We start from the raw sequence: 26,906 nt of genomic DNA on the forward strand, positions 1-26,906 counted from the left end.
CCATTACCTTGTACCTAACGTTATGGCTTCGTAGCAGACGTTTTTGTAAAAATAGGCTAACGATTGTGTCATAACCACGCGACTTACTGTCACATAGTAGAGGAATTACCGTAGAGTACAGGAGAAGCTCGCAGGCAGTTTGGACTTACATTAGCCGTTTAAGTTTAATTACTAATGCTAACTAGCATTTTAGTTAGCAATAATTATCCCGTGTCCATGTTATCTCCTTACATATACCTACGCTCTCCGTCTCTGCAAGATTGGGAATGATTGAGATTTCTCTTGGCACAGCTACCAGAAGACTTACAACTTTCAGACAGGTTGCTCACGTCACATTTACGTCGTCTCTCTCAGTTGGAGGCTGCGCAGTAACGCTCAGCCATCACCGGAAAAGTGCTTCTAATGGCCTTCACTGGTCTCCGTCCAGAGCAATGGTTGGTCCATTCTATATACTGTCTATGTATGGTACCGCCGTCAACAAGTTCTACGAACCAGGTTGTTACGTCAAGGTTTAGATTGCCTGTGATGGGTTAGTTAGAGGCTGATTGTGTTTGGTATGGCAATCCTACCAAACGCTTAAGTAGCCTGACAAAGGTTTTACCTGCTAGTTTGTCTTCAGGGTAGAATATTAGCAGGGCTTCCAACCAATCAAAGTGTAACGAAGGGGGCGGGAATCAGTTCATTTCCGCCGTGTGGCTCGTGTGTCTGTTGTTTATGATTTAGCTAGGTGGGCTCGCGGTCTGCAGTCGAAAGGACTCAACCAAGTCAGTGTCTAATCTGCTTATTTATTATTATTATTATTATTATTGATATATTAACGTTACTATTAGGCTTAATATGAGTTTTTAATGTCGCCACGTAAGTTTACACGGAATTGGGGAGAGCAGTTCAGTTATTGCAGCTAACGTTAACCAACCTGACGTTTACAATTACTGCAAAGCGACTTTCAACTATTTTATTAAGGTGTCTATCTATTATATAAAATAGTCTAAATTGTGTCTTGACTGAAAGAAAATAACTTAAATGTATTCATCTACCTAGCAGTAAAAACTGGCATATGCACTACCTTTCCCTCTCTTGACAGGGTTAACAAGTGTGTAGCGTTCTAACGTTATGGTGACTAACGTTAGCGTTAATCCAATGTTACTAGTACTAATTGTAATTGGAAATGGGTAAGATAAACCCCCAAACAAAATTTGAATCCCCGTTTCAATCAAGATCAAGCTTGCTAATTAATGCAAATGGGCAATAAGACACATTTGTTTGCCTCACATGATATTTTCAGGCTATGCTTCCTATTAATGTCAATTTTTAATGAAGTGTGCTGCAAATGCTAAAAAAGTCATATGCTCACTGTATTGTATTGTCGATATCACAGGCTTGCACTCATGCCCATGCCTAAAATGGGTTTAGCATTTCTTTGGTGTTTGGGTAGAGCCATTGGGTTCAGAGACACTTTTGGACTCATCTGAAGACATTAACAATAACAGCTATGTGCAGTATTAAATTGCTTTTTCTTATCAATGTATGTTTGTAGTCTCAAGTAGGAGACATCAATGTGTTTAAATGTGTTTTCTTTCTATTTTTGTCGTATCATTTCTACATGAAATGTTGGTTCATGGAAGTGTGTTGTCGTGTGTAAAGCCACTGATCTCACTAAAATCTTTTCTCTAGGTACGCTCCACCTCTATGTCATGCTGTTGTTGTAACTCAACAACACTCAGAAGTACCAAACTCAAACTGGACTTTTCTTCAACAGGTACCTTCAATCATGAAGCAGCTGCCTCCCGATACTGTGCGGCTGCTTTCCAGCTCCCAGGTCATCACATCTGTGGTGAACGTTGTGAAAGAATTGATGGAAAATTCCCTGGATGCTGGGGCTTCAAGCATTGACGTTAAACTGGTACAGTGTCTAAATAACAGACTTTGGAACGAGGAGAAAGTTTGAAAAATGTGATTGATTAGTAAATGATAGAGCTGTGCAATATATCGATATATCATTATCTTGATATGAGACTAGATATCGTCTTAGATTTTGGATATCTTAATATGGCATAAGTGTTGTCTTTTCCTGGTTCTAAAGGCTGCATTACAGTAAAGTGATGTACTTTTCTGAACTTACCAGACTGCTCTAGCTGTTCTATTATTTGCCCTTACTCACTTAGTCATTATATCCACATTACTGATGATTATTTATCAAAAATCTCATTGTGTAAATATTTTGTGAAAGCATCAATAGTCAACATTACAATATCGTTGTGATATTGAGCTGTTTGTTCAAAAATATCGTGATATTTGATTTTATCCACATCGCCCATTCCTAGTAAATGATAAATTATAAGTGGAATTGTCTATAGGTGGATTTGTCTTAATAAAGCTATAAACAATATGGATAGCATTAGTATGCTTTAATCATACAGGTGGGGATGCCTCTTATGTGCATGAGACTATATATACTATACTATATATTTTTTTGCATCTCAGGACAACTATAACTACATATATATATATATATATATATATATATATATATATTAAGTGATCTTTTAAAACTAATCTAGGTGTAGCAAGTTAATCCTCAGGCTTTGAGATCTGTGTTTCTTTGATACTGCAGACTAGAGCCCGACCGATAAAGGATTTTTAAGGCCGATATGGATACAAATATTTGGTGATTTAAAAATCCGATATTCCGATATATCAGCCGATTATATATTTAAAAAAAAAATCCAGTAACGCGTAACAAAACATAAACTAATTTCCCTAATTAATTATTTGTAGTTATTTATGAGTCCTCACTAAAATAATATGATAATGCAGTTTAAAAATAAACTTGTTTGTTTTATAGTCACAACAGAACAGAGGAACATCAAAATATATTAAAGTTCTGATAAATAAAATGGATAAAAATACACCTTAAGATATGAAACTTAAAGTCCTTTGAACAAAAACACAATAACAACAACAACAAAAAACAGAGTGTTGCCAACAGGGACATTGTAGAGTGCCCTCTGGTGGACAAACTATGCAACATAACATGGTTGAAGGGTGTTTCGTCCGTTTTTATTTTATTTTTTAAATATTCATTTATCAGTGAATATTGAACGGCCATTATAAATGCCGATACCGATAGTTTGGACAATGGTTGGAAACAACACATTGCTATGAAGATATTAATGAATAGTTATAGTTTTCCTGCCGTTAAACGTGCTGAGTAGTCACAGTACTGATTTTGATTTCCCTTCAGGCAGTCTACAGCATCATTTAATTTGACATTGCAGGAGAACTATGGTTTGGACCGGATAGAAGTGCGAGATAACGGCCATGGGATCAAAGCCGAAGACACCCGTGTGATGGCCGTGACACATTTCACCTCAAAGATCTGCAGCCACGAGGACCTGGAGCGACTGGAGACATACGGCTTCAGAGGAGAGGCACTGGGCTCCATCTGTGCCGTGGCCGAGGTGAGAAGTGATTAACATCCAAAGATCCAAAGTAGGGCTGAACTATTTTGGTGGGGGGGTGAATGAATCTAATTGCGATTTTTCTGCCAAATATTGGGATTACGATTCGATTTGCGATTTTTGTTTAGCTAAAGTTCAATATTCACTGTAAGAGATAAAACATGTCATGGAGCACTATAACATGAGACACCATCAAAACTGCTCTTTATTCTTATGCAAGGATGAGAACATACAGCAGGTATGAGTTGCCAGCAATACGTGTTTCTCTTTTAATAAGCATGGAACATTGACCAGGCAAACACAGAACATTTATCACAAAAGTTAAAGTTATAATTAAAAAAAAGAAATCAAAATCATAAAGGAAAAAGACAGAATTAATGGGACAGAATTATCAGAAGTTATACATATTGATCTATAAGTTGTATACATGAACTGAACTCATAAAGTTCATGATAAAGAAAACAATTCTGACTCATGCACACATTTATTATATTTTACAGATGGCATGGCTCTTTGATTTATCAGTTTATTTTAGGAATGAAATATGCACCCTGGTTTATTCCAGTGTATAAACTGGGTTAGTTGGCAACTGGATGTTTTATTGTACTCTTTCCTTTTTTAGGTGTCTGTCATCACGAAGACAGAGGAGGATGACATCAGCACCCAGTACACCCTTGACTTCACAGGGGAGATTGTTTCTCAGAAGCCGTCTCACTTAGGTCAAGGCAAGGCACCATTCATTGAATCAGTCCTGTAGTGAGACACAGAAACCAAGGATTAAAAGTGGAAGATTGGAGTTGTAGGTACAGGTCGAGACTGTAAACAATCTAAAAGCAGTTTTAATTTTGTATAACAATGCTTAACTGGAAATGCATCGTCACGTCACTGACAGATTCAGCCACCCATGTGCGTCATGTTTGGCTCCAGCAGTCACATTATCTCCTGTGCTACAAAGTACCATAAAACAAGACTAATTAAAAGCTCTGGAAAAGTAAACAGTCTTTAACATAGTTTTAAAAATGGCTAAAGCTGGGGATGTCTTAGTTTCAAGGGGAGGTGATGACGTTACTCATTTATTCCATGATTGCATTGTACTCGTTATTAATATTTTGGAATAAAAACAGTAGAAAGACATACAAGTATTTAAGGGATCATGTACAATTCTTGATGATAGAGGTAACATTGGTGTTTATTGGTAAAATTTCAGAATAACACATATAGATAGAGTCTACCTGAGTCCTTGTTGCAGGAAAAGTACATTTTAGGTCAAAAGCTGTTGCACACCTCTGCTCTTTGTGTCTTACAGGTACAACAGTGAGTGTACTGAAGCTCTTCAAGAATCTTCCAGTGAGACGGCAGTACTATTCCTCTACCAAGAAGTGCAAGGAGGAACTGAAGAAAATGCAGGACCTGCTGATGGCCTACGCCATTATAAAACCTGACTTGAGGCTCACACTCATTCACAATAAGGTCAGTAACGTCCCCCCCTCCCCCTTTTTCAGTTTTAAATTAGAGAAAGAAAAACTGTTTTGACAACATTCACTGGTGACTAATCTGAAGGTAATGCCAGATGTAAGTGGCAGCATACAAATATATGCATAAGATACAGTATATTATTTACAATCAGCAATGGGAGACTGATGACATGTTGAATGTAGACAAAGCTTAAATTAATATAAAGCCGTCTATTTTATGTTTTCACAAAATGTCTGTTTTAAAGTGGTATGCAACCCAAAATTGAGTATCAAACACTGATCTCCTGTGGGCTTGAAAGGTGATTTTAAAAGGTTTGTAGTTTGGTACATAACCGATAAATGCAGTTGTGGTCATATTGGCTTAATTTCAGTTACAATGAAGATTTTACTGTGGGAAAAAAAAATATATCAAAATGTCCTTAGAGTAGTTTCTACCCAGTCCTGCAGCATAAATCACTTCTTAGCTGTCAATCTGAATGATCAGTGTGAGTCAAGCAGTGATCACTTCATCAAAATATGACATCAAAATAATGCAATGCTGTGTCACACTATGGTCCTTCCAAGAGTTAAGCCTGGTTCATGGTACTGCATTGAATCTATGTCGGGTACGTACGTAGGTACGCATAGATTTGAACCCTAGGCTGTACCCTACGCCGTAGCCTGGCGTGCACCTTTCCGGAAATGTAACTACATGTCGCAGCGACGCAGACAGCAACAACTGTGATTGGTCTGCTTGGCAGCGTCGCATTTCCATAAAATTGAGAAGAGGGTTAACTTTTCCTGCTGCAGCTTTCCGACCGTGGAGACAGAGGAGAAACTTTTGTTTTTCCGTCTCCACCGCCAAGTCGGTACTCGCTCCAGAGCTAATCCCCGTCAGTGGGCATTCACACCAAAAAAGTGATCCGGCAATTTGCCGCAGGGTGGTGCCAATAAAATGTCCCATTTCTGTGACGTCCTGTTGTGTTCTTAAATCCCCACAACAAAGCACAAGTAGACTTTATATTTCACAATTACTGTTTTCCGTCAATCGTTTATAGATTTTGACTTTCCGACTGCACTTGAAGGCAGCTTATTTCACAGGGGGAAAGAGAGAAAGAAAAGAGACGAGCGAGACATAGCGAGTGCTTTGTTGTTGCAGGAAACATTCAGCTATTAGTTTGAGTTTGAGTTTTTTTACCCTCATAGTGTTTTAAAACATTCTCGTGGCAGCAATAGAGGCAGTGATGTTTCCTGTTTCCTGTACGGGATTCTCACACCGCCTCAAACCATAGCTCAAAACACACCGACAAGTCTGATCTCCGGTTACATGATTGGCCACCGCAGCGTGACGTCTGGTTGCATTTCTCCAAAAGTTGAGTCAGTCTCAACTTTTCGCGGCAGGCCTGCTGCGTTGTTTTTGCGTGCCCCCCCTGCGGCATCCCCCGCCGCAGCCTAAACACACTACCCCCATTCAGAATGAATGGAAAGAGCTGTTTTTTGCCGGACCGTCTGATGGCCGACGCAGGCAGTGTGAACGCAGCCTCACTCTTTCACTCGCTCTACCTCATGCTGCCCACGCATACACACATACCGGCTCTGCTATACTCTTAAGAAATACGCTAGAACGACGCAGACACACCAGCGAAGAAGTATAAATCCTCACAATGGCGTAGGCCACTTACGTAGGCCACGGCGTAAGCTCTGCGTAGAGCCTACATACTACTGTAAATCAGCCTTTGTACGCTGCCAGCTGTGTCTTTTGATCTGAGCGTAGAGGTGGACAGGTGTAGTGGAATAGGAGAGGTGTGAGAAGTTTCCGTGTGCCCGTTGCAGTGCTTCTTGTCTGCAGTGAAAACTTGTCACCTTTTGGAATCCATTGTAACAGACATAATTCAAGCTGATAAAGGCACAAGTCTAACTATTGTTCTTTATCCTGGAGGAAATGACAAACTTGTCACCTTTTCAAGTTGGCAGTAAAGTATATAATGGGCCAGTGGTAAAAAAAAAGAGCACATAATGAAGTGTGTCTGCCCATACCGCGTGTAGTCCTCCATGCACAGCAACCACTAGATGTCCTTATTAGTCTTCAAATGACTGTCCCAACATCACTGGCTCAAAATCCCCCTCGCTTTTTGTTAATATGCCATGTTTTCACAGTGTAGTGTTATATGTGTGGCAAACTTAATTAATGGCATTGACATGTAAGATTGCATAATATGTAAGGTTAGTGCTTGACACTACTGCTACTACATCTGGAGCTACTACCTTTTGATAATAACACATGATATTTATAAAGAACTTTCAAAAAAATAGCTGCTTCTAGCAAATTAATGTATAACGACAACAACAATAATAAAGTGCAATGAGTAACTATTAACTACATGAAATAAAAATGCTCTGCATAGAGGTAGTGCTGCGTATTTTGTTTTGTTTTCAAATATATTTGCTTTGATCAGTTAATTTAACACATGAGAATTACATGTTTCACAATTGTATTGAACCAAAGGATAGTTAGTATCCATCGACATTCAATCAATAAATAAATAAATAAATCTCAAACAGTAATAACAAGTAAGACAACTTAATGGAGAGGAAAAAATACAAGTAGCCTAGATAATCTCAGCCTGTCATACAGAGTTTCCCTGTCTAAATTTCACTCATTTGATAATGTAATATGTTGCAAAAGTAAATAGTCTTCTCAGCTGACAGCTGTAAGGTGTGCACAGCTTCCTTTTGACAGTAGAGCATGGTGTTTGTGCCTCTCTTAAGATTTTGTGTCAAACGTGTCAAAGCCCTTAAACAGGACGTTACTAAAGGATATTCAGGAGCTTGTCAGGTAAATTATTAATCAAACACCTTCTTGAAGACAGTAATTGTCCCCAGCCTCCTGTTGTTTTGTTGTCAGTGCTAATGCGAGTCAGTGAGCTATGAAATCGTTACGTGTAATGGAAAGTATTTATTTGGCTTGTAGAAACACTTTAGAAACACGCAGACTAAAGCGTTTATTGAGCCACGCGAGACTAACCTGATAGAAAGAGGCTTCTGTGCAGGTTAGTAAGTCTGTGCCGTCTCGGCTTGATAACAGTTCAAGTCATAAAAACATGTCCCGAAATGACATGCATGCAACAGAAGGTACCTGTAGCTATTAAGAAACAATTACAAGTCGGAGGACTTTTTTTTTAATTACCCTCAACGTTAGCTGAACACAGTTCAGTACATTCAGTGTTTATTATGGCTCCAACTAACAAAATATGTTCATTACTGATCAATCCAATCTGTTGATTTTTTTCTTCTTCTTCTTTTATTCGGTCAGTCTATACAATTTCAAATAATTGTTTAAAAGCCCCATCACAATTTTCCCAGAGCTCAACCCGACATCTACAAATAGCTTGTTGTGTCCGACCCATATTCCAAAACCCATACATATTCAAATAATAATGATATAAAACTTGATGAATTGATTGGAGAAGCTGGAACCTGAACATGTTTGGCATTTGTACTTGATAAATGATTAATTGATTATTAAAATCGATCAGCTTGTTGTTTCTGCCCGAGTATTTATTTAAGGGCACTTAAGTATGTTAACCTCTAGGATAATAACCTGTTTGAAATTTATTTAACCAATGTACTGAAAGGACAGTCAGGTGTGGCTTAAAGGTCCCCTGTTCTTTTGAAATATGTTGTTGAGATCGGCTAAGGTGACATTTGCTGTCATCAAAAGAGTTTATATCAATAAATATAAATAGGCTATGCAATGGTATAATAGAAATATATAGGGATAGCGAGAACTACAAACCCTCTCTGAAGACTAGTGATGTAACAACATGTCAGATAGTGCTTAAATGGAAGCAATAAGCACAACAAGAAAAACATTAGACAATGGACTTACTTAGAGGAGAAAAAATCAGTATGTACCCTGAAACCTTACAGTAATGATGACCATATTGTCTTAAATGTTTGACTTGTGGCCAAGTCAGAGCTTTTAACATGTCTGCCCTGTATCATTCCAACCACTCACCTTGACGCCACAAAGAATAGTAATTATACTCAGGAGTTTGCGCTTCATAATAAAAAATGTGACTCTTGCAGTTTAGACAGTTTGCATTTATGGTGTCTGCAAAGTAATGTGTAAATTGCTAAAAAGTGTGTTGCTTTTGAGGAGTGTTTATTAATGTCCATTAGCAATGGAAACTTGTTGGCTGAGGTAGTTGACAATAGAAACTTAACTAAATATCAGCAACACACGCACCAAAGCAATGCATCATATTCCACAATGTCCAGTTTTATTGACATAATTTATCATTCATTTAGTATGAATGACAAAAATAACTGCATGTTTTTAAACTGGTTGTGTTCGGTTACTTTGTACCACCCGTCCCCTGGGTTCTACAGGGTTGCAGACTTTTGGTGTGCAAAATAAAAATGCCAGTTATTTTGGGTTGTTCCATTACATAACATTAGATGAATCAGTGGTGGAATTATTGAGCAATTAGACATTTCCATCCCTTATGCTCTTTCCCACCACAGCTAAGCGTAACTATCAGGTGCTCCAAACACAAATATAGCTGACTGAACTCTGATTTGGCTGATTGTGATGCCTGAGTAAGTTGCTGAACACAGCTGTGGACTTCGCCCCAGATTCAGTTTCAGGCTGCTGCAGCCAGTTTGTACACAGAAGTGTTAGGTGGTGGTGTGGGTCACAGAGGAGCCACACGACCACCGTATAACTTTCATATAAATCAGTTTCGGGGTGGTCGGATGAAGGTAGTGAACCCATTTCGTACAATCAGCACTCAGTTGCCCCTATCCGTTATCTCCAACTCTGCTCTTCGGCCTGTGTCGTGTTTCATAGCTTCTTCAAGAACCGTTTACAGGAGTGATCCGTTTGCATGTGCCAAATTGCGTATTTAATAGCCAAGACATGCCCTGCAACGCTTTTAGAAATCAACACCCGGGAAATAAATTCGCTGGTGGACACAAACTACAAACCCACTTGTGGGTGTCAACATATTTTACACCGAAAATATTTTCTCATCTGACATCATTCCAAAAATGATATAAGGTAATTGTTAGGAAAATAATTATGACCTTTAATGTATCATAATTTGTTGACGTGTGTCATCGGTCCCTGAACAAAATCATAATATAAACTAAATGTTTTTGAGCCTGTGTTGTAATTGCAAAGTCCCTCAGATTTAATATTGAATTGTGCCGACCTTAACTGTTTTCACAGCAACATATCTATAAGGATTAGTTGCGTGTAGCATCTCGGGTTTGGTGTTTAAATAATGCCAACAGTTCTTGTTGATTTGAAATGAATGGCTAACATTAATTTAAAAACCCATTCATTTTTACTTTGGTGACGAAGACTCTTCCATATCTTTTATGTTTTGCCCTAAATTGTGAGGTAGGCTGATATGGCTATAAGTTTTAAACGTGATGATTTTTGTCCATCTCTTGCTGATCTCTTGACACAAAGAAACAAAATGTACAAACTCCAGTTATGTTCGATGCTCCGTGGCCCAGTTCCTATCTTGAGAGGTGTTTGTGCAGTGTGATTCGCCCTGATGTGGACTCATGGAAGTTGACTGGTGTCATATTGTTGCAGGTGGTGGTCTGGCAGAAGGCCAAGGTGGCAGATCACAGAAGTGCCCTCCTTGCGACACTGGGGGCCAGCGCCGTTGCCAACCTGCTCCCTTGCCACCATCACCAAGAGCAACCAGAGGTTAGTTGAGGGGAAATATGAAGAAATGTAGCAAATAAAGTTTGTTAGTTTTCTTTTGGTTTTCATAACATTGCATGCATGTGCATTAGTAGAAAACCAGTTTGATATGGTTAACCCTGTCTGTCTGTCACATGGACCATTGCCCAGCTGGACAAAGTCACCTTTGAACATTGTAACAAAAGGATGTCGTGAATGTGAAGAGACTACATGGAGTGCATTCCACTCTGATGGAGGCGCGCCATGGGCACAGAGCTGCATGCTACCCCTCCCACCTCGTGTGCACAACTTGTACTCTTTGCTCTCATACTGTGGCTCCCATGCCCCTTTGGCCTTCAGTGTGCGGCCATTATGGCAGTTCATCTTCACAAGACACACACTTTCCCCCCCTAAAAAGCTCATTCATCCAGTCCATCCTAAAATGACATGTCATTTATCTCATTTTCAGTCAAAATTAAAATGTAATAAAGTATTGTGACATTTCAATTTTCAATTTCAATTTTATTTATATTTAATCATAACAGACATTATCTCAGGACAGATAGAGTAGGTCTAGATCACACTCCATAGTTTACAAAGACCCAGCAATTCCCCCCAAGAGCAAACATTTGGTGCGACAGCGGCGAGGAACAACTTCCTTTAAACAGGCAGAAACCTCGGACAGAACCTGACTCTTGGTGGGCGGCCGTCTGCCGAATACAGAAATATGATATGTGGTTGAAAGTCAGTGTCTTTGAAATTGTGTGACACTAGTGCTTAAAAACTTAATAAGTAAAGCACTAACTACTAACCCTAAACTAGATTTGAAACAAGTTAATTTGCCTTGGGAATAAATGATGATGACTCAATGTCTTATTTGTTTTACTTCCTTCAGAAAGGTCTAATTGTAACTGTCAATATTACATGAAATGCCTGGTTAAGATGGATACTTTTTGCAGAGCAAATGAGAGCATGCACGTTATACTTGATGTGAGCTAATAACCTCATCATGAACACCTGGTCTGAAGCCAGCAAATGTGGTCAGTTGGTGGCTCGCCAACTATTCCCTTGCCCTTTTCTCTTGAGTTCTTTCCTGATGAAGAGCGAGGGATTTTTGTTAGCTAAGCTTTGCTTTGCTGATCGTAATTGAATTATTGTCGAGCGGTAACTTTCTGCTTGGTCACGGTAGGTGTCATGTGGCTCGTACCTGCTGCCGGACTGCCGACTAATCTAGTCTGACAGATATGGAGCAGCCCTTTTCACCCCGTTTCTCTCTCATTTTCCTCTTTTGTTGTTGTTATTTTGCTGCTGCACTTTGGTACCCAGTTATGAGAACGACCTTTCACCTTTTCCTCTTACTCCCTGTAGCAATAAAAGAGAACTTTTCTCTCCTCTTTGTCCCCATCACCAAAGCTTCGTGATCAAGGGAACCAGGTTGACAATTTCACCGGGGCCTCGCTCCGGGAGAGTCGTAAGAGCTGTTCTTCTGTGGAACAAAATGTGACCCTCGTTTTTGGCAGCATGGCTACACATAGCCGCGGCCCTTTGGGGCCAGAGGTGCCATTCGTGCTCTCATAAAGTGACCCTAATGAGCAGAAGTAGAGAGAAGCACATGTGCCCCGACCTGAAACAGAAGTTCATTTATTAACTTCATTGGTGTGCGTTGCTGCTAATAATGAGCCCTAGGCCAAAAAAGCATAGCTATACCGCTTGCAATCTGTGGAACATTAATAGCTTTCCATAATTTCTTACTAGCTTACATTCATAATGAAGTTTTAAGTGCAATTGTTCAGATGTGTATGTTGGGTCGTCAATTTTAGCTCATGAAAACTGCCTCTGGCATGATTGTAGGTGAAAGGTGATCATGTATGACATGCTATGTTCCACTTTAGGCCACTATGTTCATAGTGGAGTATGTTGATGCCAACAAACTCAGGCGTCTCTCTGCCTGTCTTTCTTGATTGTTTCCAAATTTCCTGTGAAATTAAGTTTGTAATAAGACATCAAAAATGTAAAGTGAGTTGATGAGAAGAGTGTAGTGGACTTCTTAGGGAATGTAGCGCTACAACTCGTCCTCATTATGCCGTGTATGCACGGTATGCCATGACCGGTGCTGAGTGCCTGTTTTGCTTGCGCACAACCAGAATTAATGGCTTCATTCCCAGCTGTGCAGCTGTGCTGTCAGCGGAATGGATCAACCGTGCCGTCCTAATTGAAAATGTAATGATGGTAAAGGTTATGTAATGTCCAGGTTTCAAAACCAGTAGTTACTCTGTTACGCCCCCGTGGCAGCCAGCTGCTGAGCATGTCAATTTGAAAATGTTTGCAAAAGCATGAAGGTCTTGTTTCAGAATAAACGTTCTTGTCAAATTCAGCCCTTTATTACAACCATTATTTGCACATGTAGTGTAAATGTTTCCATACTGTATTTTATTCTGGCAAGTTTATGTATGATGCCTACTTTGTGCTTATCTGTTAGATCATAAATATTATCAATGTTTCAGATTGTTTTAGATGGCTTTTTTCCAAAGCCTGGAGCGGATTACTCTTCTACAAGCTCATCTAGCCCTGACAAAACATTTATATTTGTCAACAACCGGCCTGTCCACCAAAAAGATGTAATGAAGGTAGAGTCATTTTGGTTTACTCGGTACAACGCAATTCATACAATGAATAGTTTCTTTGTGTCTAATAACGTTCTTTTATTTCATGTTGGCATTGCTGGCTGGATTGTGTGATCGATCATCAGTTGTTGCGTCAACACTACACTGCTCAGTATCGGGATGACCCGGCCCGGAACCGTTATCCCACCGCCATGCTTAAAATTACGGTTCCACCAGCCTCAGTCGACGTCAATCTGACACCGGACAAGACCCAGGTTCTTCTTCATAACAAGGTAGCTATGGAATTCAGTATATTCGCATTGAATTTGATCAGACAACATTTCAGTCATGATTAGGGCTGGGTTTAACAAAATCGATTTTCCGATTTAACTCGATTTTCATTTGAATGAGCCAATATCGATTCATGAAATCCGGAATCAATTGGGACCAACTATGTCACGCTAGCTTGTCGGGAAGGGGGTTCAAACGCTCCAAAGTTAGGCTACATTTTGGCGAGGGAAACACTGGCATGGGGTCCCTTGACCTCTCACCGCAATACTGTATATCTGAATGAAATGCCATTAAAAACTCACTACTACTACTGTCTGTGGAGCTGCACTTTATTGTGTGTTCATGTTTTATAAAAATGACATTAATCGTGCTGTAGGTAGGATTGCGAAGATCCAGGACTTAGCCAAAAAATGTGAACATCGACAACTTCTCAGTCCCTCCTCCCTTTCCGCTAAAGCCCAAAACGGTCTCCTAAGCCCCTCCCCCCACAAGGGAGAATGAATGTGTGTGCATATGCAGTGAATGGCACACTATACACCTGGCCCTGATTGGTGCATCTGAACAGGGAGCGGTGGATTTTTGCCTATCACACTACAGGCTGTAGGTGGTACCAGAGGAGCTGGATTTATTTTTAAATGACCTGCTTCATGTAGTTCTACTGGAACATAGGGTCAGTTTCAGCAAATATGACAGAAAGTTAGTTTTAGAAGGCTTATCTACTGCACCTTTTAATGTAACTGCTTTGGGGTCAATTCTTAATGTAAACATTGATACTTTTATTTAATGAAGCAGGTTAGAGGGAACCTTTTTGTAGAACAATTGTAGAATCTCTTTCATATCCAAGCAAAATTGGTTTTGCGACTGAAATGTCCCAAATCGGCATTGAATCGGAAATGTAATCGAATCAGGACCTTGTGAATCAGAATTGATTCGGGAAATCAGTGGCGATACCCAGTCCTAGTGAGGATCCAGCCTTGCTCTTTATTGGGGAAATTAACCAAAACCCAGCCAACCAGATGTGATTTGGAATTAAACTGTGTAATGTCAATTTATTTTATTTTTTTACCATCTGTAATCTGTCTGAAATTTAGGATGCTTTGCTGACCGCAGTAGAGGTATTTCTGGTTTCTCTCTATGGCTATCGGCCCAATGGTGACCCCCCAGCTGAGAAGCAGCTTGGCCATGAGACGTCCCCCTCACCGTCTAGTCCTTTGCAGACTGTTGCTTCACAAGCGGACAATGAAGAAAGTGTAGAGAGGGATGGCAGTCTCGCCAACCACCACGGTAACTTCCTCAAAGGTGCATCTAAACACGGTGACACAGCTCTGTCAACAGTAATAAGCACTGCTGCTTCACTGGACCGCCAGACCTCAAACGGAAGCTCTTCATCCTCTGTAGCAGAGGACTGGTTTGTCAACCAGATCCCAGCTGGGCTTTTGTCTAACTTTTCTCTCTATGATGATGAAACCTCTCAGAGCTGCACTCAGACAGAAGAAACCGGTTCAGTAAGCAAGTCCCCTGACAGACTGGAGGACAGTGCTGCGTCAAGCGCAGACACAAGCAAAGGCCAGATATCGGCTGAAGACTGGAGCCGGGGGATGGCTTTGATCGACCCCGTATCACGGGAGCCCCTGCAGCCCGTCAAAATCCATCAACCCGCAAGGAACAATCACTCTGACGAGATCAAGAGTCAGAGCAGCTCAGACAAAAAGATATTCAACGCCATAACAGAGAAGCGGGCTGCTCTGACGGCCTTCGACCTGATCAGTAACCGCGCCCTGAGGGCACCGCTGTCTCCCGCCGCCCTATTCGAGAAGGAGGCCAGGCTAGAGGTCCTCAGGGAGAAGCCTACAGCCAGCCTGCAGGAAGTCGGCGTCACCGTTCACGAGAGGTGGAAAAATCTGAGGGAGGAAGATCGTAAGAAGTGAGTTTCCAGACCTTCACCTTTCCAAGCAGTTGTTTCCATTTCTTGTTATTTGCAGAGAGAGGGGGGGTCTGACCTGTCATTTGCATGTGTAAAAGCTCAGTCTGGAAACTTTGTTGATATGAGCTGTGTTTCTAATTTCCAGACAACTGTGTCTAATAGGGGCTCAGGTCGATGACATTTTCCGCAGTACAGCAGGTATCACTACTGGTGAAATGTCCTCTATTTCCAAAGTATGCCATCTATCCAGAGTATTCACATGTCCCACATTTGTGGCATGTTTTATTGAACATTTATTTAATAATAAATCCCTAAAGTCTTTATTTTTCCATACCTACAATAAAGCTTAGATCGTGCCCAAAAAATGAAGCCTGACCCTACCCGAGCCCGTGCACATTGTGTCCGAGCCCGGCCCAACACATTAACTGGAATTATGAGCCCAGCCCGATTTAAACCCGACAATTTTAATTGTAATTTTAATACGTGGGCCGTTATAACTGACGTTCTAAACTACAATTTTGAGTTGTTTGAACTACAGAAATCTGTTTAGAATGATCTTAATGAATACCGGTAATGCAACAAGGACGAAGCATGTAAACTGCGCTGTTTGTTTATTCAGAATGGAACGGATCGCAAATGGATCCGAATGAAGAAACGTAAAAAAAACCCCTCTAACCTAGCTCCCTCAGCCGAATAGTGTGGGTAACAGATCAAGGCAGCAACATAATCAAAGCCCTGGAACCATAAAGGAGACTTTCTTGTCTCCATCACCTAATTGGCCGACAACAGTGCTGCAGAGGGGGGGGAGACGCGATGTAGCACAGTTTACCTCACACTCAAGTCAGTGCAGGACATACACCCAGAGCTACGGGAGAAGCTGGAGAGGCATAGCTTGCTCCCCACCGAATAAGGCTAATAAAGTAATGATTAAAAAAACACAAACGCTTGTTTAAGGGCCCGGCCCGATCATACCGGCGTAAAATGTCAGGCCGGCCTGTGGGTCGGGCCCGGCTCGGGCTCGGGCAGAGAATCTAAACTCTAACCTACAATAGTCCCTAAACATAGGCATTCATAGAGACACGAAGACAAGATTTAAGATATGAAATAATGCTTCCCTTTTATATACAGTCAATGATAATTCCTGATTTCCAGTTAGAAGCCACAACATAAATGTAATATCTACAGGTCCTGTTACCAGGTTCCAGTCCATTTAAAATCTCACCTAAACTTCACAAGTGGTATGAGGAGTGACACATAGTTGGCTAGTCAAGAACCGATTTGGCACAGAACAGATGGAGGTAATGAGTGTTTGTGTTTGACCCCTTGCTCCCTCCCGAGTCAGAGGATTTACATTAATGAAGGTAAGACAGGGATGAAAACAAACACAACAAAAGAAACGTGGCGATCACATCAATGTAAATTTACTTCACAGTACACAAAACATTTACAAAATGGTGCGATTAGCAGGTCAGGCAGCACAGCGCAGTTCACAGACCACGAACTTTTTCTCCTTATGGGCAAGCTTTCTATCGATTTGATTGTATCAAAACCACTTGTGAAATAGGAAGAGAGGTGAATCTTGTCACACACTCATTAGTAGCTTCTTGAATGGTCCAGTTGCACAGGCATGTCAGTAAAAAGTGCAAACTGTGCTACCTACTGATCTCTATCCACTGAGCTACTCAGCAAGTGGCATCATGGAATAACACCATTATACTGCGCTGAAGGCGCCAATTATGTTAGATTACAGCATACCAATTTAAAGTAATTGCAAAGTTGGAAAATGTGCATCAGCAGTAGTTGGGGCCTTATATAAGGTATGGAAGAGTGTATGGAAAAAGACATCTGTTTAGAATCCTGCCTTGACGTAGTGCTGTCTTAAACATGAAATAGGATGTGGCGAGGACTTGGCTCCTTTCACCGCCACTGTTAAGTGGCACACCACTTCTAGGAATTACACTTGCACAAGTTCACGAAACAGGTTATTTGAATAATGGGGTGCTGAAGTGTAAGCCCTAATGCTTAACATATGATAAGATCTATGGAAACAGGAGTTGGCAAACTGTTTTGTTGGGGAAAGCACCCAATATATATATATATATATATATAAAAAATCAAATTCTCAACATGTTCTTTGCATGTACAGTGCAAACAAGGCTGTACTCCTTATCTAAATTCTATTATTTTAGAATCTAAATTCTTATTTTAAACATACTGTAATATGTTAGAGTAGACAACAACAGATGGCAGCTTAGCAACTGTGCCACACAGAAGAAATTAAACATACAAGTAAGTTATCAACAGGCACAACATTGTATGTAAAGCCAGATATGCCAGATCTGTTAAAGGTCTGTCACTTATTTAGCGATGAAGGCATTTAGGTGGGCTTAGATGCTACATAATAATGAATTAACAGCATTTTAAAATGGCTAATTTGAGTGTGAATTATGTCTTAACTACATTTTGAAATGTAGTCATTTAAATGCTGTTGAAACAAATACAATACCTAACCTAGACATTAAATTAGATATTGCACTTCCATAAAGTTGGGGGGACTGACAAGAGACAGATTACGCCTGGTTAGCTCACCTGGTAGAGCGGGCCCCCATATATAGAGGTTTACTCTTCAACGCCGTGGGTTTGACTCTGACCTGCGGCCCTTTGCCGCATGCCATTCCCCTTCTCTCTCCCCTTTCAAGTCTAAGCTGTCCTCTACAAATACAGGCCTAAAATGCCCAAAAATAATCCTAAAAAAAGCAGCAGAGGCAGAGATATCCTGACTTTTAGTTCCTATATGTGTCAAGCTCCAAAAACACTGGCTTTTTGTTAAAAACGTTAATTGTGCCCAATCCAAGATAACCCTGATGACATCATAAGGGTTATTTTCACTCAAACATTGGAGATCTGGGCATGTTTTTGTTCTACAAATGTGTGCATGCTGGGATGGCAACAGGGAATAGATTTCAAAGAGGGTTGTCACTACTATTGTAACTCTGAAAGACTTGGTTGAACTCTGCAGATATGAGGAGAAGGCAAAGAAACACTTGGAACACCACGAGCAAAGGACCAAGATGGCCTCTGCCGAAGGCCCCAGAGAGACAAGCAGGACCCCCCAAAGGGGCCAGAAGCGCAAGACCCCACTGTCCAACCAGCAGCTGCTGGACCAGCTCTTCTCTGCACAGCCCCAAAAGAAGATGAGGAGCCCTGCACCCAAGCCCTCGCAGCCCCTCCCCTGCAGCCTAGCTGCCCTTCGGCTGCAGCTTCAGCGCCTTTCATCGCAGAGCAGCGCAGTGCCACGGGGCCTCCGTCTTGTAAACCGGCTGGCCTCTCAGAGCGCCTGGGTCATTTTATGTGGTCAGAGGCTCATGTTGTTAAACCCATTTCGAGTGGAGGAAGCCTTGCTGTTTAAGAGACTCCTAGAGAATAATATACTTCCAGCAGTGAGTCTGCAGAACCCTATACAGCTAACAGATGGGTAAGGTATCACACACTGCTCTCGAGCAACATGCCAACCCTGAAAGTCATTTTCCTTGTGGAAAACTGCCCACTCATCAAATGTTTTTACATACATATGTTTGAGACAATTCTTTTAAGACCAACAAATCCTTGGTTTCTAAGGCTTTTCTAATGTCTGAAAATACCCTGTTGTTGTATGTTAAACATCTCCTTGTCTCTCTTTTATAGTCTTCTAGGGGGAGCTGACTATACTGAGGCTTTGTGCAACATGGAGAAACAAAGCCCTGAGCTAAACGGAGGGGCCCTCTTCTCTGATCCCAGGCTTGTGGCTAATGGGTTTAAAATCCAACTCACTCCAGGTACATTGTAAATAAGAATTCGGACCGTAACGCGGCTGTATGATTGAACGTTAATTTGCCAGTCGTGTCCCTCTGAACCTGATTACAAAATAGTACAGTCCTCACACAGTCTACAACACACCCAATCGGATTTGTTTTGAGTCACGCCGTTTAAAGGTCTCACGGATCGTCCCGTTTTCTATTTAACAAATGTTGGAGCCATTTGTCTTCATTTAATGTCATAGTTCACCAGCCACTTAGAAATGTCAACAGTCCTGAGTAACTGGATTACAGGCAAATGTTTCCGACAGAGTTTTCTGTGTATCGGATTAGTTGTGGATAATATTTCCATTCCTTCAACAAATTTGTCAAACAATGAATGATGAAATAGAGAGCTGAAGTGAGAGAACTGACCTATAGGACCAAACAACCTAGTATGTTTTTTTTTTTTTTTTAAATAATTAAAAGCTTTGTCTTTTATAATGGATCATGTAATAATAACTTTGACACATTAAGACAACTTAATCATACAGTATATTATGCCCATTGCCCGCAGCATCTCTATTCTCACACATGTACAAGGAGTAACGTTTGTGAGAAGTTATCTTTGCACTACGCACACATTTTAATAATGAACACTAAGAAATGAGTCATATTAACCAATACTCTGGTAACTGTTAACAACCTGTTAGTATAGTGCAGCTAGTATAAGATATGTAAATAATTGATCAGAAAACCTCATTTAAAAAAAGAAAAGAAAAAGAAAATCTCATTGTTGTATATTTACTTAGCATAGTTTTTCAGTCTAGATTGACCGATTGTTCTGATGATAACAGTATACATCAGTGTAGTTTAATCATGTATATACTGTAATAAATTCATTTAAAAGTAAGGGTAATGTAAATTATAAATATAATGTAAGAGTAAACAACTGAAATGAAACTGTTTTTTGTCACACTGTGACATTATTTCTCTGTTCGCTTGCAAGGGCTGTACAGTGTCCTGTGAATCAGTGTTGGTTGTTTTTGTTGCTGGAATGGTTCACCTCAGTTGACATTGGCTCTCTGCCTGACAGAGTGGGCTCACAGTGGGTTTGTGCAGGTGATGAGAATGGTTGCCCTTTAAGAAATTCCAGGAATTTCCATCTGGCACTGCCAACCTCGGTGGGTGTGCATGGGACTGAAGGTAACGGCATATATAAGATGGTTTCATTGCACAATCTCTGCTGCATATCTTATCCTTTTGTTAGAATTGTCTAAAATGTGTCGTGTTGTTCATTTCCCAAAAACTCGTGTACAATGTGATTCTGCTGATACTGGTATTTTGAAATGGATTTCAAAATAAAAAAAAATTAAAAAAAACCAGCAAATATCTGTATGGAGTAAAATATGCTGCTGCTTTTGTTGTTGTTATTATTATTATTATTATTATTATTATTATTATTATTATTGTAAGTTAATTTGTTGGTGTCAGTTATTGCTGTCTAAATACATATTTAAAAGTTAATGTACTGGACTATGCAGTCTTGCACAGGCAACACAACCAGCACAGAAATATTTGATAAATAATTCTACCTGCCTCTACTTCTCCAGGTTTTTACGAACCTTTCTGAGTTCATTTTGCATCCAAAGTTGTGTATCAGAAATATAAATTGTGCATGATTTGCAGTATTTCCTCATGAAATGAGAAGCTATCATTCTTCCACCCTACAAGTCAACTTCCTTCCAGTCTGCTGGGGCTTCTATTAGCCATTTAACACTCCATTTGGCCCTTCGCTTGTTTGACTTGGTCATCAGTCCTGCCGTAAACCACAATATTTATTTATTATTCTTTCCTGGAGATAGTAGTAGCGTCTGGAGTATATTAATCCTTGTTTTCTGCTTGTTTTGGCCAGGCCTCACGTCAGCCGAGAGACATCTGGAAGTGACAGCAATGGCAGACTGCGTGCCTTTCCTCGGTGTGGAGGACCTCAGGGAGATCCTGACTGCAGTTGTTCACGGGAAGGCTACGACTGTGCAAGAGTGCCGGCCACTTAAAGTCACAAACTACCTACAAGTGAGAGATGCTATGAATTAGGATTAACAGTGTTATTACTGTAGATTTTTGTTTGTTTTATTAAATATCTGAATTGTGACTTTTCCCTCACAGGGTGAAGCAGTACGACTTGCCCGTCAGTTACCTACAAATTTATCCAGATGTGATGTGGAGGAAACCCTTCTACGGATGGATCAGCAGCTCAGTGAGAGCAACCAGACCTGCATCCATGGACGAGCATTTCTCCAACACCTATGTGACATCCCTTCTACAGACCAGGAAGCCAAAGCTCTGCTGAGGCCTTTAGAGCTATAAGAAGTAGACACTATAATAAAAAAACACAGCAGTGCAATGTCGGTCAGTCTCATTTTAATGCAGCTGATTAATCTCAATGTAAGATACCTGATTTGTTTCTATTCTGCTTAAATGATGGCCAACTTTGTCACAAACAGAACATTAAATAAATGCATTTTTCCACATTTTGTGCTTTAATCAAGCATGTAACTCGTGTGAACCTTGAATTGTTCATTTCCATTTTGTTCATTTATTTCACAATATGTTACATAACATTTCATTTAACAGAATTACTAAAGGCAAACTAGTAGTACTTTTGTTCTGTGATCAACAAATAATCACAGTGAAAAATGTGATTTCTGATTTTCACAGAGCACCAAAAGAAAGGGGTTAGCTGCACTGTGGAAGGATGCAGGTTAGAATCTCAACTCACTCAGACAGTCTAGATAACAGGTAATGTTCTCTTAGCATATGCTGTTTGAACAATTCACTTAATACATTGTAGATTAGTGACCAATAGTTGGCTTCAGTGTGTTTTACTCTAAAAATGAATGTACAGTGTGATGGTGCTGAAATAGCCAAACTTTTCCATAGAGATATTTTTATATATATATCTCACTCAATATTATTTTTGGGCATTTGATGCCTTATTTAACAGGACAGCTGAAGACAGGAAAGGGGAGAGAGAGGGGGAATGACATGCAGCAAAGGGCCGTAAGTCAAAATCGAACCCGCAGCCACTGCGGAAAGTACTGAGCCTTTGTACATAGGACCCATAGATATATACTTTTGGGAAAGCTTGCCCCTGGTGTATCAGGAGTTTGCAGGTGTAGAGAAAAGACAATACTTTGGTCACACTTAGTGGTGCGACTACAGTAAATCCAATGGCCTTTGTAAGCTGATTCCTTGCATTTCAGCCCCAGTACAGTCACTTCAATTTGAGACATTGGTCTAATTCATATGCAGATTTGCTCTTTGCAACTGTTTTATTTAACAAAATTATGTTTTGGTTTTGTAGATTTGTTGTGTGCATAGTTTGCATTATCTTGTATAAACGACAGCAATCTTTGACCAGCAGAGTGACATCTGACTTCCTAACTTCATTTCTGTCCCAAAGCCAGAGTATCTTACTACCCCTAAGCCTCATTGTGGCACCATTGGAATGGGTATTGGCAAGCTCCAAGCCAGAGATCTCCACTGTGCCAGCTACTCCCCATAATTCTTTTCCCATAATGAGTGCCAGCTGCTCGGCCTTTAGTATTGACAGATAGTTATATATTATCCCTGGCTGCACTAAATGCTTCAGAGATTTGCACTGTAATTTCAACCACAAAGTTTAGCAAATCCTTGACACTGCGCTAACTTGTGGTGGTGCCACTTCCTAAAGACATTAGTCTATTGCGCCATCATTCTGGTGTTCAGTGTTGCTTGAGGGTTCCTGTGGGGCAATAAGTTGAATTAGGCAACTACAACTCTGACTCTACAACTTAAAAAAGAAAAAGGAGAGGACTGGCAGAAGTTAATGTCTAAAGGCATGGGAATTTTTATTATTCATATATATTTCTTAATCATTTTAGATAGGCCTAGTGGTACGTCAACAAGTGATTTCATTAGAGAACATTTGGTTTTGTTATTACATAAACGTTGACTGGGATTTGACCAACACTTGGATACCAGGAATACATATAGCCACGAAAGGTTTTCACTCATAGCCATTTCATATGGACACTGTATCCCACCCCAGGGAAAAGTGCAATCTGATCGCTCGTCTTATGATAATATTATAGTTAGGACCATGAAAGGTCAAACCACAGCGCACGTGGCCTCTGCTGAGACAACCCACAGATGGCTTCAACATTGCTGCAGGGCCAACACTCAGCAAAGCGCCTCTGGGAAGGGGATAAATGCCAGTGAGGATCCCTGTCCCTCTTTTCACCCTTCTCCCCTCAGCTTTTTGCCCCCCCACTCCTGCACAGACTATTGTTTGAAGCTTCTCACTGTGGAATAAGTGCTCCTCAGTTGCTTGTGTCCAGAAATGCGTGCAGCAGCAGAATCTACTCCGCGCATGCTGCCTTCGGCACCCAAGGGGCATATTAGAGTAATTAGGGAGGATTAACTGATGATCATCTTTTGACCATGTGACCACACAGTTTAAAAGGTCAGCAGCAGTTCATTTTGCCAGCTGTCTTTTAAACCACCTGTTTGACTGTTTTTGACATTTTCTGCAACCAATTCGAGGCATTTCTAATGTTTCACCTAATCTGAAGAATGGAAAAAAGGAACCGTTTTTGAATGCATGCAAAATGTTTAATGTCCAAACGGTGATACAAAAATACTCATTTCACATACAGCGTCATCTAGATAGTTATCTGTTCTCCTGTTACTGCCCTAATGTGCAGAGCTACTGCTTCTCAAGTTGTATTCAGCAGCCAGGGCAACTGTACACCACTCTCACAACCCATAAGTAACGGTGCACTTAAACAGAGTCATCAAATCCAAAATAAAATGACATGAACTATATTTAACCTCTTCCCCGCTCTATTTTTGGAACTGTTATGAGAAGTAGTCACGTAAAGTACCTTGCCCAGCACTGGGTACAAGCAGCACCTGTTTCTGTTTAGAAATGGGGAAATATATGGAGAGAAGGATGGACATGTAGTAATCAAATGAGAAAAGAATACAGTTTTAAAACATTTTTGACATATTCAAGACATGATCCACAATAATAATCACTAACCAAGTCATCCCTTAAAATATAGCTTTTTTATATTGCCAGAAATGCCCATGAAGAGACTAAAGGTCCACTTCAACTGAAGTACTTGTCAGGTGTCACACACTGTCTCCCTCCCTCCCTCCCTCCAGAATTTGAAGGAGTTGACGTCAATTGGACAAGTAAACCAAATTCATGCAGCAATTACCCAGGTGTACTGGGGTGACAAAGTAGGCAGGACGACTGATCACGTCTTGCCCCTATGACAGCAGGCTTTTCACCCTTTGTACTAGTGTGGCTGTTTAGAACAGCTAAACACTTTTTCGTACAACACTTGATACAAACTACTTTGAATCAAGCATTCCTTGGCCTTAAAGGGACAGTTCACCCCAAAATCAAAACCTCTCTAAGCAAACCTCTCTAGTAGTCAGGGGATCACCAACATTATTACAATTCATACTGGGGGTGGGGGTTTGTATAGTAATAGTCTCGCATTGCCAGACCTTCCTCCACAGCGCTGCGGAGGAAGGTTTGGCCCTTCCACACAACGTTCCTGGGTAGGAGAATAACATGCTCTGGTTTATTGGCATTTCTTTAAACCAATCACAATCGTCTTGGGCGGCGCTAAGCACCGGAGGGAGCAACGGTGCCGCTGCAAAATAGTCTCAGGAAGGAACTTGTTTTGATGGAACGTGTACGTTCAAAAGTTGTTTTAGTCGTGCAACAGAAAACTCAGATTGGACAGATTTTTCAGCCACCTGGGGGCAGAAGAACTCTGTTAGCAAGTGCGGAGCAACATTAGCATTCATTTGGAGTGGCTTTTCTGGTCATCTGATAAATGTAAGTCTCACGCCTTTTTACCTCTGTTTTGGTATTTACTAGCTATGTGCTTAACTTTGTATTCTGTTAGGTGCTAAATAAATGCAGTACACAAAATATGCTTTTTATATCCCATTCTTTGAAGAAACTAAATTTCTCTCAACGTTTCTGTTTTACTGTTACCTAGCTAGTTGCAACAGTAGTAGGAACTTTGGCTGTCACCTTTTATTTGCAATTCAAAAAATGTAATACTAAATCTGTAAGAATCGGTTTGAATTCAAAATGAATGTGTATGATCAAAAAAGACTGGGAGTTGGCCAGTATGCACTGTTGCCATAATCAATAAATTGGCTATTTTTCTCTTTGAACGCAAAATAGAGAAAGCTAGCAAGCTGTACTGAATGGAAAATCTTGACACCAAATTATTTAAAAATGATATAAGGAGTAATTTTAGATTCAACGCCATCGACAGAAGAATTGTGGTTAAAGGCTGTTTCCTGACTTTGTGTAATGTAACTGCCTTACATTACCGTTAGCTTGTCACTTGTTTTTGACAGCCCTAGTAAGGAGGGGTGTAATGATACATCGATCTGGATCCATATATCGGTTCAATGATCAACGAGCCAATATCGTGCAAAGTAAAAATATCGATAATTGGCCCCTGAATTGAATCAAATCACAATCGTATCATGGCAAACTTTGTGATATCATCAAATATCGTATTGCTATATAATGTCGTATTGTGATCTACACCCCTACTAGTAAGTCCACAGCACAGATCGAGTAGCTGAGCATGAACTCATGCTTTCTGTTGAGTGTTTGTCACAACATAATGAGAAAAGCAGCACAGACACACCACGCCAAGATCAATGTAATCACTATTTATTTTATTGTATTTTTTTTAAATTTGTTTACACATGCAGAAAAATACCAATTATTATGTAGCCTACATAGACAACAGAAAATGTGACGGAGAGGTGCACAAAACCCTCAGAGGGACTTGATCACGGCATCCTCCAGTCTATCTTAATCCATTATAGAAGGAAAAAACATGTATTAAAATGATGGGAAAGAAAGACAAATGATAAGATTGCACACGCTAGCAGACATCCATATATACAACTACTCGGCCTACACAAATACCCCGTTTAACTTTTTTGCCAAATCATAGTCTGTTTTTCAAAAAAGATGTCTTCTTCAAACCCTCATTAGTGGCATTAATGAGGGTTTGAAGAAGACATCTTTTACAATACAACACTTGGACGAATTAAAACTGACAACAGGAAATTCTTAAAAAAACAGGATCAAACGATTCTGTATATATGGCATTGTATTTTTCTTAAAGGAACACTCTGACTTATTGGGACTTTAGCATACACCATACATACCCTTCTCGTGTCCGTGCGTGTTGTAACTCTGTCTGACGGTTCCACCGGTAGCTTAGCCTAGCACAGAACCTGCAGGTAACTGGTTCCAACTAGCCTACTGCTCCCAATAACGCTCCTATTCCTATTTACACGTTGTGATTTGTAGAGTCACAGCGTGTACAAAAAACAACGTAACATGAGACACAGCCATCTTCAAACCGTAAACAAACCGGGAACTATATTCTCAGAAAGGCTTGCTGCAAAGCAAATCACTCGCTAGTAGCAGAAGTAGCAGAGCTTAGCTTTCTGAGAATATAGTTCCCAGTTTGTTTACGGTTAGAAGATGGCTGTGTCTCATGTTACGTTGTTTTTTGTACACGCTGTGCCTCTACAAATCACAACGTGTAAATAGGAACATGTTGCCGTTATTTTGTCACTTATTCGCAGCAGTAGG

At 40.4% G+C, this 26,906-nt stretch overlaps 1 protein-coding gene across 2 annotated transcripts; it reads left to right on the plus strand.

The window, feature by feature from the left end:
* Positions 1-175: 175 nt before the first annotated feature.
* On the plus strand, positions 176-21,766 carry pms1 (PMS1 homolog 1, mismatch repair system component). Of its 2 annotated transcripts, none has more exons than XM_078263132.1 (13): positions 176-434; positions 1,760-1,903; positions 3,279-3,461; positions 4,084-4,186; positions 4,768-4,931; positions 10,524-10,640; positions 13,121-13,243; positions 13,366-13,512; positions 14,602-15,434; positions 18,454-18,909; positions 19,119-19,249; positions 21,123-21,283; positions 21,377-21,766. In XM_078263132.1, exons 1-13 carry the CDS (start codon positions 267-269, stop codon positions 21,575-21,577), a joined length of 2,931 nt encoding a protein of 976 aa, XP_078119258.1. In that variant the 5' UTR covers positions 176-266; the 3' UTR covers positions 21,578-21,766. The 2 variants fall into 2 exon arrangements, with proteins under 2 accessions (XP_078119258.1, XP_078119259.1); XM_078263133.1 differs by lacking the exon at positions 176-434 and adding an exon at positions 667-764.
* The last annotated feature ends 5,140 nt before the right edge of the window (positions 21,767-26,906 follow it).

The sequence above is a fragment of the Sander vitreus genome, chromosome 11, assembly GCF_031162955.1.
Source record: "Sander vitreus isolate 19-12246 chromosome 11, sanVit1, whole genome shotgun sequence".
NCBI classification, from domain to species: Eukaryota; Metazoa; Chordata; class Actinopteri; order Perciformes; family Percidae; genus Sander; species Sander vitreus.